The sequence below is a fragment of the Prionailurus viverrinus genome, chromosome B1, assembly GCF_022837055.1.
Source record: "Prionailurus viverrinus isolate Anna chromosome B1, UM_Priviv_1.0, whole genome shotgun sequence".
In the NCBI taxonomy this organism is placed as follows: Eukaryota; Metazoa; Chordata; class Mammalia; order Carnivora; family Felidae; genus Prionailurus; species Prionailurus viverrinus.
Genome location: NC_062564.1, coordinates 14,032,015 through 14,048,718, shown reverse-complemented (window position 1 = coordinate 14,048,718; position 16,704 = coordinate 14,032,015). Strand labels below are relative to the sequence as shown.

Below are 16,704 nucleotides of genomic sequence, written 5' to 3'. Positions count from 1 at the left end.
TGCCAAGCGGAGTGACCTGATTCTTGTTGGATCAACATGTTGTCACTACAAAGCAAATGTGATGAAGCCGCCTTTTCAGACTAAAATCAAAGCCCTGGCCTGCCAGCCTGGAATTGCTGAACTAAGCATCTTCTCTCATCAGCCGGCCTGTATGTAGATTTAGACATCTCCAGGAGGCTGGGAGCCTATCAGGCCTAAACTGATTATTCTAATCAAGTGTTTTAATTAAGCACTTATTGCCAGGATCACAGGAACGAGGCCTGTTTTCGAGCAGTAATGGGCAGTATTTTTTTTTTTTTTTTATTCTTCTTTACAGTGATAATGTTTGGCTTTGTGGGGGTGTAGTTAACGTTTTTCTAAAGTAGGCCATGGGAAGAGTCCCCTGTGAAGTCCACACTGCTGAGCTGGTAGTCTGGCCAGTGGACGGAAAAAAAAAAAAAAAAAAATTCAAAGAAAAGATATTACCAACTGGGCTGCGGACGAATCAATCCCCCAACTGCATCTTTCTGCATTTCCACAATGAAACACGAGCTGGGTAGCCCGCGATTTAAAAAAAATATATAAACACACACACATTGGGTTGGCTTTTATTGGAATGCCTAGATGCAATCTATAGTCAAGTTATGGAAAATTCAGGTCACATATAAAGTTAAGAAGGCAAATGAAAAGAACAATACAAATCAGACAAAATTTACATCTCAAAATATCATGAAAGCATTTTGACTGGCTGTGCCTAAAATACTTTGAATATCAATTTTTTTTTGTAAGCTAATTCTTTTCATTATCTCAGTCCCCCACCCCCGCAACTCTTAGAAAAAGGTCTTTTGTTTACATATTCCCCAAGGTCACTATTTCTTGTAAAAGCATGTCCAGATCACAAGTCTTTTTAGAAAGAAATAGGCTCATTATACCTACTACCAAGACACTAATTGGGTTGATTTGACTTCATCTAAAAAGAAGCACCAGGAGATTCTCCAAATCTGTTATTTATCGGTGCCAGTGTAAAGGACCAGTCCATGTCGAGAAGAGGGTAAGATTATGATTTCACTTCTGTCATGTGGTACAAGCTTTTCATGGTCAATACATCAGAGACACTTCTGAGGATTTAGACTCAGAGCCTATTTTAACCAAAAGTACTTACAGCATGCTAAATACAGTCCTGCAGAAATTCCATCGGAACAGAACTGCAAACACCTAAGTTAACAGGTTAAAAAATAAACTGGAAAACAGAGCCATGTTCATGTGGTTTGAAATCTCATAGTTTTCTAAATTGGGGCTTCATAATACTTGCCAAAGGGTTTCCAGGATAAAAAATATTAATGCTAATCTGTGCTTTCATTCTAATAAAATATCAGCATTCATTAGAAGATTAATTACTTCGGTATGCTCTACCAAATACACAAAGACAGTAATAGCACTGATACTGTAAATTCAGTAGCTATTTTGAAACTTTCCCAGCCAATCTGTTTAATAAACACGCCTACTGTGCAATTTAGAGTATGTGATACATACAAAGCAGTTAGAAAATTATTTTCAATACATCACTTGAACCTTTATATTTACGACATGTTCACTTGCTATATTTTATCACCATTATACATAGAGGAAAACAGTGTACTATAGCTCAATGAACTGAGAAATATTTTCTAAAAATATTTTTGTGGCTGAATTTAGTGCTCACGAAAGAGATTTGCAAGCGCGGTGGGCCGGCACAGAAGGGCAGATGGCGGCCACGCGCGGTCCCACTCGCACGCGTGTGGGGGAGGGCACGGCTGGCGGTTCGCGTCCAGCTGGATGTGCCACCCCCGTCCCCACCCCCCCCGCTTCCCGGAGACAGAGCAGAGGCTGCCATTCAAACCAGCTCCCGGGAGGGTTGGGTCGCGGGGGCTCACGGGAGCTTTTTGTCTCCCTTTTGCGTCCCTCTTGGGGACCTGATGGTCCAAACCCCAGACTAGCAGAGCGACCCTGACCTTCTCCATCTGGCCCTCTCGGCGCTGCTGGGCTTCTGCTATCTTCCCTAGATCTTAAGACACATGTTTACGGTCATGACTACATCAGATCCTTTCCTGCTCACAAATATTTCCCGGAACATCTGATGTGGTCTCTTGCCTCCATCGAGAAATGGAGCTTCGAGGAATGGTAACAGTAAAAACCCTGTGGTTAATTCTATCAACTCCCCTCGATTTTTAGGGACGAGAAAGGACCTCTCCCGCCCAGTTTTTGTTTTGTTTTTTGTTTTTTTTTCTGTATCTTCCGCTACATTCCACCAGCCTTAGTTTTCTACGGTGCCTCTTAGTTGATAAAGGTTGAGGACACTGGCCTGATGAAAAAGAGAAGAAAGAGAAAGGAGTTCTCTGATTAGCCACCCACTTAGGATTGCACTGTCCTATCCATCTAGTGATAGAAAGTTGCACATTTTTTTTCAACCTAATACAAAAATATTAACACTTCTGGACATTATAGGCATAAGTCGTTATATCTCTACAATATAATAATTTATACTGTACAGCTATAACAGATAACAAAAGGTGCAATCCTTTTAAAAAAATCACACGGTTCACATGTTTTTATCGTTTTATTTTTAAGTATAAACTTTTTAAACACTTTACATAAATTAACTCCTCTGAGACTAATATTTGATGTACAGTAAATTGTAATTCATATAAAAATCCATAAACAACTTGTCTCACATAATTTACAAAAAAATCAGGGTTTCCTTTGCTTATCAGTGACATGGATTCTATTTGCCAGTTTTTTTTCCCCAAGGCAAACCACGTTAGCATTGTAAAATCCGTTATGAAATCCCCGCCGTCGCAGAAGTCACTTGTGCCAAAGTCCTTTTACAAAGCAGCACAGGGAAAGCAGTTGGGTTGTCTATAAACAGTAATTTTGCCCCACATTTTAAAATTAACAGAGATATAGATCACATCCTATGCAGAGAGACTACTTCTTGTAAGCAAAGGTCGACAATTCGGTAATATCTGGACACACCGTATGCATTTTTACCTTAAATACAGTGGCTCGAAGGAACAGACGGCCTAGCCCAAAATGTTTAGGCCTTTTTTTTCCTTTCACTTATTTATTTTTTCCTTTTAATACTTTCAGTCCAACTGAGTGCAGCGATATGCATATGTAAACATATTCTTTAAAGCCGATCACCTTTAAGGTCATTCAGAAAAAAGTTTTTTTGTTTTTGTTTTTCGGGGGGGGGGGATTTTTTTTTTTTTTTTTTTTTTTTTTAATAGCAGTATCATTCTCCTGGAAGGCTCTTCTGTGTCGGAGAGTCCGATTCGGATTGTGCTACAGAAAAATCCGAGCAGAGGTGCGGTGTAGGCTCAAGAGAAACGCAGCGACACCCGCTGGGTCCGCCTCCCAGCGCGGGGGTGGCCGCCGTTCGTCCCCGGCAGCCGGGCCCGGGGGGTTACCTCTTGCCGATCTCGCTTTGTCGGAGGAACTGGATGTTGTTGGCGCTGTCGGCCAGCTCCGGGTACTGCTCCACCGAGAGTACGTAGTACCCGTCGTAGCCCTGCACCTTGCCGGCGCTCAGCAGCTGCCGCTTCTCGCCCTCCGTCCAGAGGCGCGCGCCCTCCTCGCCGTCGCGCACGCGCTGCTGCTCGCGCGCCCAGGCCCGGGCGAGCGCGCGCTGCCGCGCCTGCTCCAGGATGCGCGCCTTCTCCTCGTCCAGGGTCATGCCGTAGCGCACGTGCAGCGCCAGCGCGCCGAACTGCATCTCCACGTCGGCGAACCTGCGAGTCCTGCCGTTGACCACGGTCGTGGACTGCGACACGGTCACGTTGATGCCGTTCTCCAGGGCCTTGCGGCCGCTCGTCAGCCGCAGCGTGCCCAGGTCGCTCTCGGGCGTGGTGGTCTTGATGAAGTAGTGCGTGTCCTTGCCCTCGATGGTGAAGTGCAGGTTCTCCAGGTAGAAGGCGTTGTTGAGCACGGCCGCCACCTTGATGCAGTCCTCGTTGGCGATGTTGAGCACGTTGGTCTGCACGCGGCCCTGGCTGACGGCCAGCATGACGCCTTTGCCGATCAGCGACTTGACCGTGGCGAACCACAGCCACGAGGGCGCGCCGCCGCCCTTGCGCCTGCTCACCTGGACCTCTGCCATCTTCCCCAGGGACAGGAAGGCCTTGGCCTGCCTCGCCACTTGTTGCTGAACTCCAAAAATGGGCTGAAAAGCGAAACAGAACGGGGAAGGGGGTTCGGTTTAGAGAACAGCTGTAGGTCTTGGCCGCCTGGGGGGCCAGGGTCCCAGTCCTGACGACGACGACGACGACAAAAAGAGGTGTGTGTGTGTGTGGGGGGTACTTCTGTGGAGAGCTCCCAGGCATTTACTAAAACCCCAGTCGGGTTCTTTGGAGAGGAAAAAGCTCAAAAAACTCTGGGCAGAGGAATTCGCTCAGGGTCCCCTCCCGTCAAGTTGATCCAAATGTATTTTGTTTTTTAATTTGTTTTTAAATGTTTATTTATTTTAGAGACAGAGAGACAGAGCACAAGCAGGGTCAGGGCAGACCGAGAGGGAGACAGAATCTGAAACAGGCTCCAGGCTCTGAGCTGTCAGCGCAGAGCCCGACGCGGGGCTTGAACTCACGAACCGTGAGATCATGCCCTGAGCCGAAGCCGGAGGCTCAACCGACTGGGCCACCCAGGCGCCCGGATCCAAAGGTGTTTGGAAACGTAAAAAGAGGTGACTCCATCACGTATTAAGAGGTGTGTGGTTTCAAAATCTGGGCAAACGTGGGCAAAATCTGGTTTTAGCTTTTCCCTTCGATTTCTAGATGTCCCTTTCCCACGCCCATCCCATTTGGGGAACCGAGCTTATCAGGGCCTCCGTCACAGCAGCTTTCTGCCTGGGAGCCTGAGGAAAAAGCAGCCAACACAGGCGAGGGTTGGAAAGGCTGTGGTGCTCGCTGCGGGATGACTGCGTCCTACATCACAGGCTTTGAAATTCGTGTGCTTTAATTTAGGTAAACTCTGTACTCCCTCCTGGTGCACACAGGTTTCAACTGAATCTCCGCCAGCATAATTGCAGAAGTGTACCGGGACGAGCACACAATGGGACAGCTGGAGGCGAGTATTTATTACTTTAGGCAAACATTTTTGGTAGACTTAGGCACGGTGGGCCATCTACACTGGCAAATGCTTTCAACTGGGGGCATCTTAACTCGGCCATTTCTGCTACGACCAGATGCTTGTCTGGCCAGTGTTTCCCAAATGGAAACATCTGTTTCATCTGCAGCAGTGAAAGAAACATTTGTTTTTGGGCACTTGGGGCAGCCTCAGTGTCTTTGGCGGGGATTCCCTGAGCTGTCCTTATGGTGCGCTTCTCTCGACAGAACTTGAACCGTATGTACAAGACTGCCTGGGAAACAAAGTTGGCAAGTCCATTTGTACAGTAAGACTTAAGTGTTTTCAGACATGTTGGAAAGTCGTACACAATTAGGACATGCCTGTTCAAATGCACTAGGAAACTTCACGGTGTCTTCTCTCCATGACACTTTATTGGTGTAGACATATTTGTACTTAGCAATGTTAAAATGGTGGCCAGACCTTGGAAACTCGACGCGTTTTGCTTCTTAAAATGTAAAGGTGACATCTTGAAGAAGAAATTGTTTCATTTTTATTTAAAATGTTTTTTTAAAGTTTATTTTGAGAGACCGAGAGAGCACTAGTGGGGGACAGGCAGAGAAAAGAGGGAAAGAGCCCCACGAGGGGCTTGATCTTAGGAACCATGGGCTCGGGACCTGAGCTGAAATCAAGAGTCGGATGATTAAGCGACTGAGCCGCTCAGGCGCCCCGAAGAAGGAACTGTTTTATGTTAAGTATGAAACATGTACCAGAAAACAGAGGTATTGGGTTTGAATATACTTGTGTGTGTGTGTGTGTGTGTGTCTGTGTGTGTGTGTGTTCTAGCCAGGATTGCCTTTTCTCTTTGTATTCACTGAAATCATAGGGAGTTGCTCAAGGGGGGGAGGGGAATTAATCTTTCTAAGAAACTCTGCACTCTCTTCTCCTTATCATTATGGGGTAACCCAATTTCTTGATCTTTAATTATTCTTGCTTGAAGCTAGAAACTCTAGTGTTTTCTTGTACATTCCTTTCTGATCTCTGAATGGTGGGAATTAAAAGTGCCAATTTCTGAAATGGCAGCTTTGACTTTGCAATTCTGCATTCTTTTTCTTTTCTTTTAGCTCTCGGAACAATTATAGGCCTCCTGAAATGTAATTTTCAGGAAAATTCTATAGACACCTAGTTGCAGATGGAGCTTTACCAGAGGACATTTTATTTTTATTTTCAATCTTTCCCCATGACACACTGTTCATAATTCAAAAAAGTTGAACTTCGTGGCGTTGTTTGCGGGCCTGCTAATTTGTAATATGAATCCCCTGCCCTCCTGTTTATTGTATCTTTGCCTTAAGGTCCCAAGCGCTATAAATGTGCTTTCAGGGGGGTTCTCTGTAGAAACCCTGCACTCAAAAATGATCTCCCTCATTTTATTACCTTCGGATAATGTCTTTTTATGTTTTTATTAGCATCACTAAGAACAGATTTAAGCCTGTTTAACAGGCCCCTAGTTTGCTGAACAGAAATGTGGAGGGAAGTGATGTTTTTCTTCCCTAAAAGAGTCAAAAAAAAAAAATCAGAAAGTGTCTTCGGTGCAGTTTTCACAAGGGTAGCCTGATTAAAGGGGGAAGTAAGTGCAGATAAGCCATCTATCACCTTTTCATAGTTTTGCTTTTTGTTTCTTACCGGCACATCCTCCCACTGCTGACTCTTCACAAGTTCGTAAGAAGGCTCCGTTAAATCAAATTTGGGAACGGGGAATCCAGGAATAGCATTGTGCAAATGGAAGCCAAATGTCACCAGCCAGCTGTTAACATCTAGGGGAAGAACGTTCGAAAGGAAAGGTGTTAGAGTTATTTTGTGCTTTCAGAAATTTCAATTCTTACCTGAAACTAAAAAACAAAAACAAAACACCCAAGTTCACAAACAAGATGTTTGCCTTCGTTCTACAAGGCAACACCCACTCTCTATTTTCAGACACGAAGACAATAGCCTCAGTCATGAAACGATGCCAAGGGCTACAGAAAACCCAGTCTAATAGGTACTCAGTGAGACTAGATAAACCGTCACGAGTGCGAAGTTGCATCCTGTGCGAGGAATAAGTGGTAACGGAGGGTAACCACAACGCACAGCAGCACGAAGGAGACCCAGTTGAGGAAAACAAAGGGATTCTGTAGTTAGCAAAGACTGGTCTTAAACAGAAGTTGTATGTTACTGGCTTTCAAAAGCGACTGCCCAAGGATATGCGGCTTCCACCACCCATTTTCTATTAATAAAACCCCTAAATTGAGAGAATTAAAATCAACAGTTGATTCTTAATCAAAGATGAATGCTGAAGGCTGGCAGGACTGGCCAGGGGCACAGAAGTTCTGATCACCATCAGCTATGACTTCAAAGGCTCACTGGGCACAGGTGGAGGCAAACTTTTTGGGGAGAGAACCTGGAAACCTTTAAAATGGTATTTTAAAATACTGCCATGTGACTCCAAAAGCCATTAAGCTCAGAATCAGGCTTTTATTCTATTCTGGAGGTTATAATGTTACAGAACTACTCAGCAGGCTTGCAGCTTTATGAGTACAGTTGGGTGTAGATTATTTTATATATTAAGCACATTGCTGGAAAATTTGAAATTGCGTTTCACCTAATATATTTTATGCTGTTCCATCTCTCTTTTGATGTTTTTCAGAAAATGCTGCTATGGCATTCCCTGTAGTCCACGTTGCTAGGAGAGGATGAATTCAGGAGCTATGGGCTTTCCAGCATTTCAGCCAGACCCTGTCAACACCTCTTAAATAACCAGTGGTAAACTGCTTGCCAGGATGATGGAGAACCACCTGCTTCCTATTTCCTTCTCTGGGGCACAAACTCTCACCTCATCACCAGGCTGGCAGATCCTGTGTCCAAACATCATATGGCTATAAAACCAGTGGTTTTATCCCTCTTTTAAAAGGAGGGGTGTTGTTGTTGTTGTTGTTGGTGGTGGTGGTGGTAGAGAGAAATCCCAAGTTCATCATGTAGAATAGAAAGTGATACTCTGCGTGTGTGTGTGTGTGTGTGTGTGTGTGTGTGTGTGAGAGAGAGAGAGAGAGAGAGCAAGAGAGAGCAAGAGTGAGAGAGTGAGTGTATATAAGATTACAAGGGTTCTTATGTTTTGGAGAAAATTCTCCTGAATGGTAGTGTCGGGGGCAAAGTTTCTCCTACTATGAATGACGTCTGTGTAACAGTAAAAAAAAAAAAAAAAGAAGAAGAAAGAAAGAAAGAAAGAAATCACAGGGTGTTAAGTGCTGAAAAATATTGCCAGCATCATGGGACTCGGATGCAGATGTGTAATGAGACACCCGAAGGAGAATACCATGAGGGTGTTGCTGAATCAGGATTCCGAACGAAGGGAGCGTCAGCTGGTTCACACGGAGGAGAGCTATGACAAGCTTTCGGCAGTCTGGGGAAGCAGGAGGCAGATGTGAAATGAACAGAGGGCAGCATTTTGAGAGCTGTACCAAGAACTGAGAAAACAGGCATCTCAGTATGCCTTCCGATATTGCGCAAGAAAAGAGCCAGCCTGGAGGAGCATCTAACACAAGCCAAAACAAAACAGAAAGCCTCACACCAAAAACAAAAAGAGGAAACAGGAAAGAAGCTGCTTCCAGGAAACATAAATGCGGCACAGAGGGTGATTATGGTAGTGTAATTCAGGAAAGGAAGGTGGAACCAGAAGGATTCAGAATCCATGCAGTGGAGGATGAGCGGAGGAGTCAGGAACCAGAGTGGTGCTTGCATAGCCCTGGTCTCTCTCATCCTGGTGGTTTTGTGGTGGCAGAAGTGGGATCAGATGATTTTTTTTTTTTTTTCCCCCCCACCTGGATCATGCGCTAGACTTGGGAGAGATCTTCATATCCCCACACTGGCAGAAAAACTAGTGTGTCTGTTAGTGGTGCCACCGTGCAAGAGCTGCACCAGGTGGCATTAAGACAGTAGTGAGAACGGAACTGGGACCCACTGGCTAAGCAAGTGGTGGGAGAAGCTGTTCCTTTACTGTCCCAAGGTGATGGTGGTAGAGAGGGATGAGATGGTGAGTCACACTGTGCTGTGTGCCACACTGATTCTTCCATCAGAGCTTCACACATGTATAAGAGGAAAACAGGACACATCTGTGAGGTAGTTAACCGTTCAAAGCAGAACTGCATATATTTTATCACATCTTCTACCATAAGGTAGGCATTATTCTCCCCATATTATTCTCCCCATTTCATTTTTAAGGGAACAGACTAAAATATATATATATATATATATATATATATATATATATATATATGTGACTTGTGTATAAAGCCACGCGACTTAACAGAGACAGGTTGGGATTGGAACTCCAACTTGGGGGCTCCCAAGTTCACCCTGTTTTCCATACCCCCATATCACCTCTCTTCATTCAGCATCATTTCAGAAAATTGCGGCCTTGGGCATTGTAGACAGAACAGGAAGTAAAAAAACCATGTCTCGGTTTCCCTTTCTGGCTTCTCTGTGGTTTCATAGAGAAATAAATACCTTGAAAAGGTTAGGCATTTGATTTTGCGTGAATAAAATGGAAGGGCAGAGAAAGAAACTCCGGTTGTTCTGTGTGTTCATGTAAGGATTGAAGTTATTCAGCACTTGGAAAGGAAAAATAAAATGCTTACCTGTGATGTAATCTTTCACATCATGGATTTTGCTTGCAGGGTTATTATTCCTAAACATGTAGAGGTTAAAAGGAGCTGGGTCCTTCCCAATTCTCTTCCAGATTTCTATGTCAGGCGTCGTCCATCGTCCTGCCAAAATATCATAATCTCTTTCCCCAAAGTGGATTAATTTTGTGAGTGGGTCATATAAGCCACCATGAAATCCAATTACCAGCTGAAAGTCAATATTGGAATCAAAATAGATTTCACCATATGCAGTATACTGAATCTGTTTTAGCATAAGCCCATTGCTACTGAAAACGGCCAAGGGTGTCCCTGTGTTATCTGACGCAATGTAGAATTCGTCCCCACTGCTGATTTCCATGGCAAAAAGATGTCCTTGGAGATCATAATAGAGAGAAGTGATTTCTGAGCTGGAATGGTTGTAGACGTGAGTAATCCTAGTGGGATAGGTTAAGTCCGCATAAAAAAACTGCAGGTGCTGTCCCAGACTGGTTTTGCTAGATACACGCCTTCCCAGGCCATCGTAACGATAGATCACGGTCCAGCCGCTGCCTTTGCTGTAAACGCGAGTCAGAAGCCCCTTGGAGCTGTACTCGAAGATCTCTGTGCCTCGCTGACGCAGGAACCCATCTTCATCCAGCCGGTACTGAACATCCCCCAGTCGAGTGATTCTGTCTCGCAGGTCATAGCGAAGAGGCGTCAGACGCGCACTGCTGCTCGGGTTCAGCAGATGGAGGTTTCCGTTCAGATCATAGTTGTAACGCCACATGATCTTTTCATTCAGATAAACCGTCTGGAGCTGCCCATCAACATCGTATTCGTAAGCGTATTTGGTAGTGTTGGCAAAGGGCCCTATTTTAATTTCTCTTTTGGTTACCCGACCCATGTTATCATATTGAATCGTAATCCAGTACATGAGGGATCTGAATATCTCATACTGAATCTCCTTGATGCGGCCGTGGGCGTCAAAGTGCTTTGTGTACGTCATTACGGCCGTGGAGATGATCTGGTTAATGTCGTAATATATAACTCCAAATTTTCCGAACTGCTCAACTTTGCCAGAAATGTCATCAAACTGATAGAGATCAATGGGCAGTGGTGTCTCGTTGATGACACCCTGCATGCTGGTCACTCGGAAGCTGTTGTCATAGCTGTAGTCAAATCTCGCATTTACCATCCCGTCTTCGCTGAAGCGGAAAATCTGCCTGTCAATCAGGGGACCAATCTGCCTGTATCTAATGGTGCAAATAAAACCATCACTCTGGAGGTTTACGGTTTTCAGGACGCCCGCTGTTTCATCGTAGGTAAAGCTGACTCTCGTGCTATCGTATAAAATTTCCGAGAGCCTGGTCTGCCTTCTGTACTTGAACAAGACCCTCCGACTCGTACCCAGGAAGGCCGTTTGCAGAAGGAGCCCTTCCTCATTGTAGTCCGTGATGACGGAGGCGTTGCTTTCTGGGGGGTTGTATATGTTGCGGTAGTAGCCAATGGACCGGATGGTCTGCATGGTGTGGCGAGCCACGCTCGGCATGGTGATGGCCGACAGCCGGTCCCACATGTCATATTCGAAGATGTACTGCCTCTGGCTGTGGAGCAGGAGAACCATGGACTGCAAAGACAGAACATACTGTTATTCAATATTTTCGTGAGCAGGGGAAGCAAGAGCAGAGATTCGGTGACCACACATACACAAACATTCCGCTGGAGAAAATGATTTTCATTTTAATTGAGTTATCCTTGACCTTACATGTTGTTAACGATTCCCTGCCTAATTTGCTTGGACGCTTAATCGTGAGGGGTTCTGCAATTAGTGGCTCAAGATTCATAATGTGCCACTTGTCACAATTGTACCATTCTTCTTCCAGGCACTCGCAGCCAGGCAGCAGACTGTCGATGGGTTTGGATAAGTCATAATACAGGCACGCGCGAAGCTGCTTTAAAGACAATATTTCAAGGAGAAAACAGCATATGGGAAATGCGATCCTCTCCATAATTAGCAATTATTTAGTGAGGTGGCTTTGCCCCCTCATCTGATTGAAGAGCCACTCAAATCATGTTTTCATTTCCAGTGCATCTGGGGGAGGAGCGAAGCATTCAAAATATTACCTTATGAAGAAGAGACATAAAATGAGCCCACACTGGAGAACGTGTGTGGAAAGCATCGATGTCGACAAGCACTGCTAACTCGCACGATGAGAGCCGTAACACGGACCCAGATACGGTTTTTGTTTGTTTGTTGGTTTGCAAATGCTTACCTGTCACCTGGAATGACAATAACACCTGCATTTTGAAATTTCCTTTTGTAAGTAATCGAATCTGACTTGAATCCCAGGTGCTGTAAGAACGGTTTCTGGGCTGCATTCGACTTGGGAGCTAAGTTAGGGAGTGAAGAGACCTATAGATTAAAAGGAGCTCTCTCTGCTCGTCCGCAGAAAGACAAAAGGCAGTCATTTATTAGGCCAGCCTTAGAGAAGCTCAGCCCTCAGGCTCAACAGTAAACAGTAAAGCAGAGCATGGGCGATTGTCTCCTTTGAGGAAGTCTCCTCCACGCCCCGCGAGGCCAAATGGAATGACCGCAGATCTAGGAGCAGGTGTGTGTTAGGAGCCCTCCCGGGACTCAGGCTTTGCTCTTGCCAGAGAAACACATAATCCCTCGTCCAAGGCTCGCTCCCTCTCTCTTTACTGTCCACCATCTTTGAAAGCACTTCGGGCGACAGGCTTCTGCTGAGTGCCCTCTGCGGGTGCACTTAGGGGCAGTCTTTGTCCGCAGGCTGTGAGGTGGATGCCTTGGACGCTTCAAGACAGTTTGCATTGCGCTAAGGAAGGCTTGGATTCTTGCTAGATTCGTAGGAAGTAGTACCTAGCTGTGTAGTCATTTAAAATCCCATCTGATGGGAGTTAATAAAATATTACTTGTCTTGCTCTAAGTTTTGGCCTAGCGTGCCTGTCCTAGCAAGGAAATGGAAACGGTCTGGGTGGATCTTAGGGATCTGGGAGATGATGAAAGCACTTGTTGGCTTCTCCGATCCCCACTGAGAATGAGAGTGTGACTGATCTCAGTTACCGCTGGTGTCATTTCACAACAGCGGCTCTTATCAATGACCTGCTCCTTGTCTCCTTTGAAACATTTTTCGGCGACATTTATGATCACGACTATCAATTTTCAGGGTCTGGGTGTTTCTGTTATGCTTCTCTGTAATGTACTTAATTTAAATTGGGAAAAACGCTCCAGGATATGAAATGGTTATCCATTCCCAGTTTCTTCAGGAGAAAGCTGTCTTGGGGTTTGTTAGGCTGGAGGGTGACGTGTTTCCCAGGCACGAGGACCGGTTCCCAGGGAAGTGTGTATATAGTGGGGCTTCCTCTGTGGTCTCTCAACAAATCACGGGTTGAGTAGCTAACGAGTGTGATGAATAGCGGGGAGGGAAACTTGTCATCTAATGGGCACGGTCCATTGTCTCAAGGGTGAGTCTCTTCGAAGGAGAGCAGATAAGCAGGTCTGTGAGACAACAGACTGACTGGCAAGTAGGGTCCTGGCTGGAAGGATTCCGAAGCTGGGAGGCGGCCAGTGGTGACCTCTGAACCCGACACTGGTTCTCTGGAAGGGTGGCCTGCGTCTCTCGGCTGTCTAGAAGCAGACAGGATGGCTCCCATGCGGCGGGGTTAAGGTTGAGACTGAGGAGTGGTGTAGAGCACCTCTAAGTGAACAGGACCACGTAAGGGGAGCACAACAATGGCATGGACGTGAGTCTCGGATGCGACAGGTCACTGTGTGCGATGCGCGTAAGGCTGGAGGCGGTCGCCATGAAGCGTTGAGTTTCTAACTTAGGCTGCTGCATGCTCGGGGGCGTGATAGGCATTGGAACGCAAAACGGGACCATTTCCCAGCGCTAAGGTTTGTCTCAAAGGCAAATGAAACCCTCCGTGAATGCGCTCTCTGGTGGATTATGTTTTTTAAGAAGGGAATTGCAGGGAGGTGGCCGGTTCCCTGTTCTTTTTCTTTCGCTTTCATCCCTCTGGACCACAGTCACTGGCCCCACACCTCTCAGACTGCGACTCGGCATCTGGCGAGTGGAGAACCTTAAATCATTTTTGGTGTTGTGCCTAGAGCTGAAGAATGGACGAAAGTCTTAAGATAGGATGCTTACGCCCTGGATATGCAGAAGAAATGAGAGACGCCACAGAGCACCTGAAACGTGGCTTTCTAAAAAAAATAGCCTCTTTTGGTTAATAATGCATAAATAGGATCTACGTGCTTTTTATGGCTATGTTGATGCTCTGCCAGCAACAACACAAAAGTGACAGCTTCAACTGTGCTAACGGAAGGCTCTTTCCTAAATGAAAGAGCTAGCACGGAGATTATTTACAAATGACTTCCATGCTCAAGGTCTCATTTGTGGATGTTGTCGATGTACAAACTTGGCAGGTGGACAGTGTGATTGCTTGTTTGTTTGCGGCATAAATCACTTAAAAGGGTCTCAGGTAGTAGAACTTAACTAAGGAAAAACTACTTTGCTAATGCAGAAATTCATCACTGCGGTACCAGTGTGACTTACATGTTGATACTTAGAATAACAAATGGAGCTCAGTCACCTGCCACTGTTTTTCTCCCCCGCAGAGCCCTGGGTGATCGCTGAGAACTACTAATCATCGCTTCCCTCTTGACTCTCACGGCACAGGCGTACCTTTTCTAAGTAGGTGTAACTCCACGTTTTGCCGTCAGCGAAGACCCGAGACACGATCCTCCCCTGGCCGTCATAATCCACTTTCTCGCTAGTGGTTCCCCGCTGGACGCTGGCAATTTGACCAGTGGATGAGTAGGTGACGTTGACGGCCATCAGCTTGCTGCTGGGCAACCACAGAGTTGGGTGTCCCGACGTGTCGTAGGCAATCCTCAGCAGGAATTTACGGTGGTCATCATAGATCTTTTCTGTCTTTGTTGTTCGGTCAAAGTCAACGGAAAGGAGGTTTCTGCCATTAACCTGTGACAACACAAACAGCACGATCACATACATCATGCTATTGCAACGCTAGTCCCTTATTACTCTTCAGAGTCCCCCACTATTGTTTAAACACCATTTATGATGATGGATTCTCTTTTGTCAGTAAATTAATTTAGCAACTTCTTGGGTACAAGTGCAAGGCAGTAGATTAACAGCTCTTTTAAAAGGTTTCATTAAGCAGAAAGACAGCCTGGCGTTTGTTCAAAACCCTTTTCAATTAAATGTTGTAAACTTAAAGTACAACCGATAAGAAAAAATACCAAAACGTATTTGCTTTAACGGTTGCCCAGAAGATATGAAGCTGGTAAATCACTGTAAATTCCTCAAGGCCCCTCCCTCCATAAGACCCTGGAAAATAATTGCTTAGTAGAATAATCATGGCTACATTAAATAAAAGTGGTAAATGTGACTCCGGCCCTTTGAGGAACAGGTTAAGTAGAAGTTGGAACCCCCATTACTGTAAATTATTAATGAGTTTCAATAGCAGGAGGTTACAAACCTGCTTTTGGCCCAGTGCTGAAATGTCACAAGTTTTTAGAATGCCTTTGCCTTTGATAACATCTGGTTAACCGGCAGGGACTTTCAGATGGTTTGCTCCCGCATCTACACGGTCTATGTCTTGTGGTAAGTTTACAAATCTAACACCATGTTGTTGTAATAGGGTCTCTCTGTGGCTCAGTGCGATGTCCAGAATCTTTGACTACATTTGGCTATTACTGTCTGTGATCCAAGGCACATACAATCCAACATTCGTTCCGGCAATGGAAATGTGGCCTCGGTTAAACTCTACTTTAACGGGACCCCCCGGGTGGCTCAGTCGGTTAAGCGTCCGACTTCGGCTCAGGCCATGATCTCACAGTCCACGAGTTCGAGCCCCACGTCTGGCAGGACAGAGCCTAGAGCCTACTTCGGATTCTGTGTCTCCCTCTCTCTGTGCCTCCCCTGCTTGCACTCTCTCTCTCTCTCTCTCTCTCTCTCTCGAAAATAAACATTAACAAAAATTTAAACTCTACTTGAAAAATGGATTTTCTACAGCAAGATAGAAGCTTTGGGGGGGTGATAGCTTGTACCTACCAGAATGTGGATTGACTACTGGATTGTTAAAAATTAAATGGGAAAAGCTTACTCTTAACACGAACATGTCTTAGCTAGAACTTTCAAAACGGACAGCTGCCACTGATCGGTTACGCACACATATGCACGCACGCCACATCCACACTTACATATGTGTGAACATATATGTGTACGTGAACATGTAATACACATGTATATTATGTAAAATCTGGGATAAAACTAATTTGTGCAGTCTATCATTGACATTCAAGCCCCATGAAAAAGTACTCTTTAGGCTTAAAATTTTCCAGTCAGTGGTTCAAGGGGAGTATTGCAAAGTCCATGGACAGGTACAGAGAAGTAAAGATATAAACCACTCAGAAGTTCATGCTTAACAGGTGAAGTGATGCTGGGGGCACAAAAGCACCCAGACAGGTGATTCGCGGACACTGAGAAAGGGTAGAACCCCGGACGGAAATCAGGACATCTTCATTTTCCAGTTCAATCCTTTCAGATCCAGCTGCGGTGGGGGAAACAGCCCGCTCTGCCATAAGTGTGTCAGGTGTGTGTGGGGTGGGGAGCTGGGGAGAGGAACCCAGGAGTCTAGAGGCCTGATCTCCATACCTGACAGGGTCTAGAGGCAGCGTGACTCTGGGCTTTCGCCTCTCTGAAGCTGTTTGTCGATCTGTGAAGCGCCTGCATGAGAGGCTTTAGGCTTCTGTCAATGACCCTGACTGGATTCTGACTGGCCAGCCAGCGAAAGGCTTTCTGGGCTTTCCCACGTGGACACGTCTGCATGTTAGTCCCTGCCTCACGTGAATTTTGTGAAACCTCACGAGCTTGGCTTTGCAGACTGCTTTGCGGACCTCGGAGAGAAGCTGCTAGCTAATATTCACAAATAT

General features: G+C 45.6%; 1 protein-coding gene across 1 annotated transcript in view; it reads right to left on the bottom strand.

Annotated features, from left to right (window-relative positions):
* Window positions 1-639: 639 nt before the first annotated feature.
* TENM3 (teneurin transmembrane protein 3) overlaps window positions 640-16,704 on the bottom strand; it is a 451,388-nt gene continuing 435,323 nt past the window's right edge. Inside the window, exons 24-27 of the mRNA XM_047856975.1 lie at window positions 14,432-14,728; window positions 9,744-11,355; window positions 6,757-6,887; window positions 640-4,177 (exon numbers count right to left, since the gene is read on the bottom strand). Of these exons, the coding sequence (XP_047712931.1) occupies window positions 3,422-4,177; window positions 6,757-6,887; window positions 9,744-11,355; window positions 14,432-14,728 (2,796 nt within the window). The 3' untranslated portion in view covers window positions 640-3,421. The remainder of the gene's footprint in view (window positions 4,178-6,756; window positions 6,888-9,743; window positions 11,356-14,431; window positions 14,729-16,704) is intronic.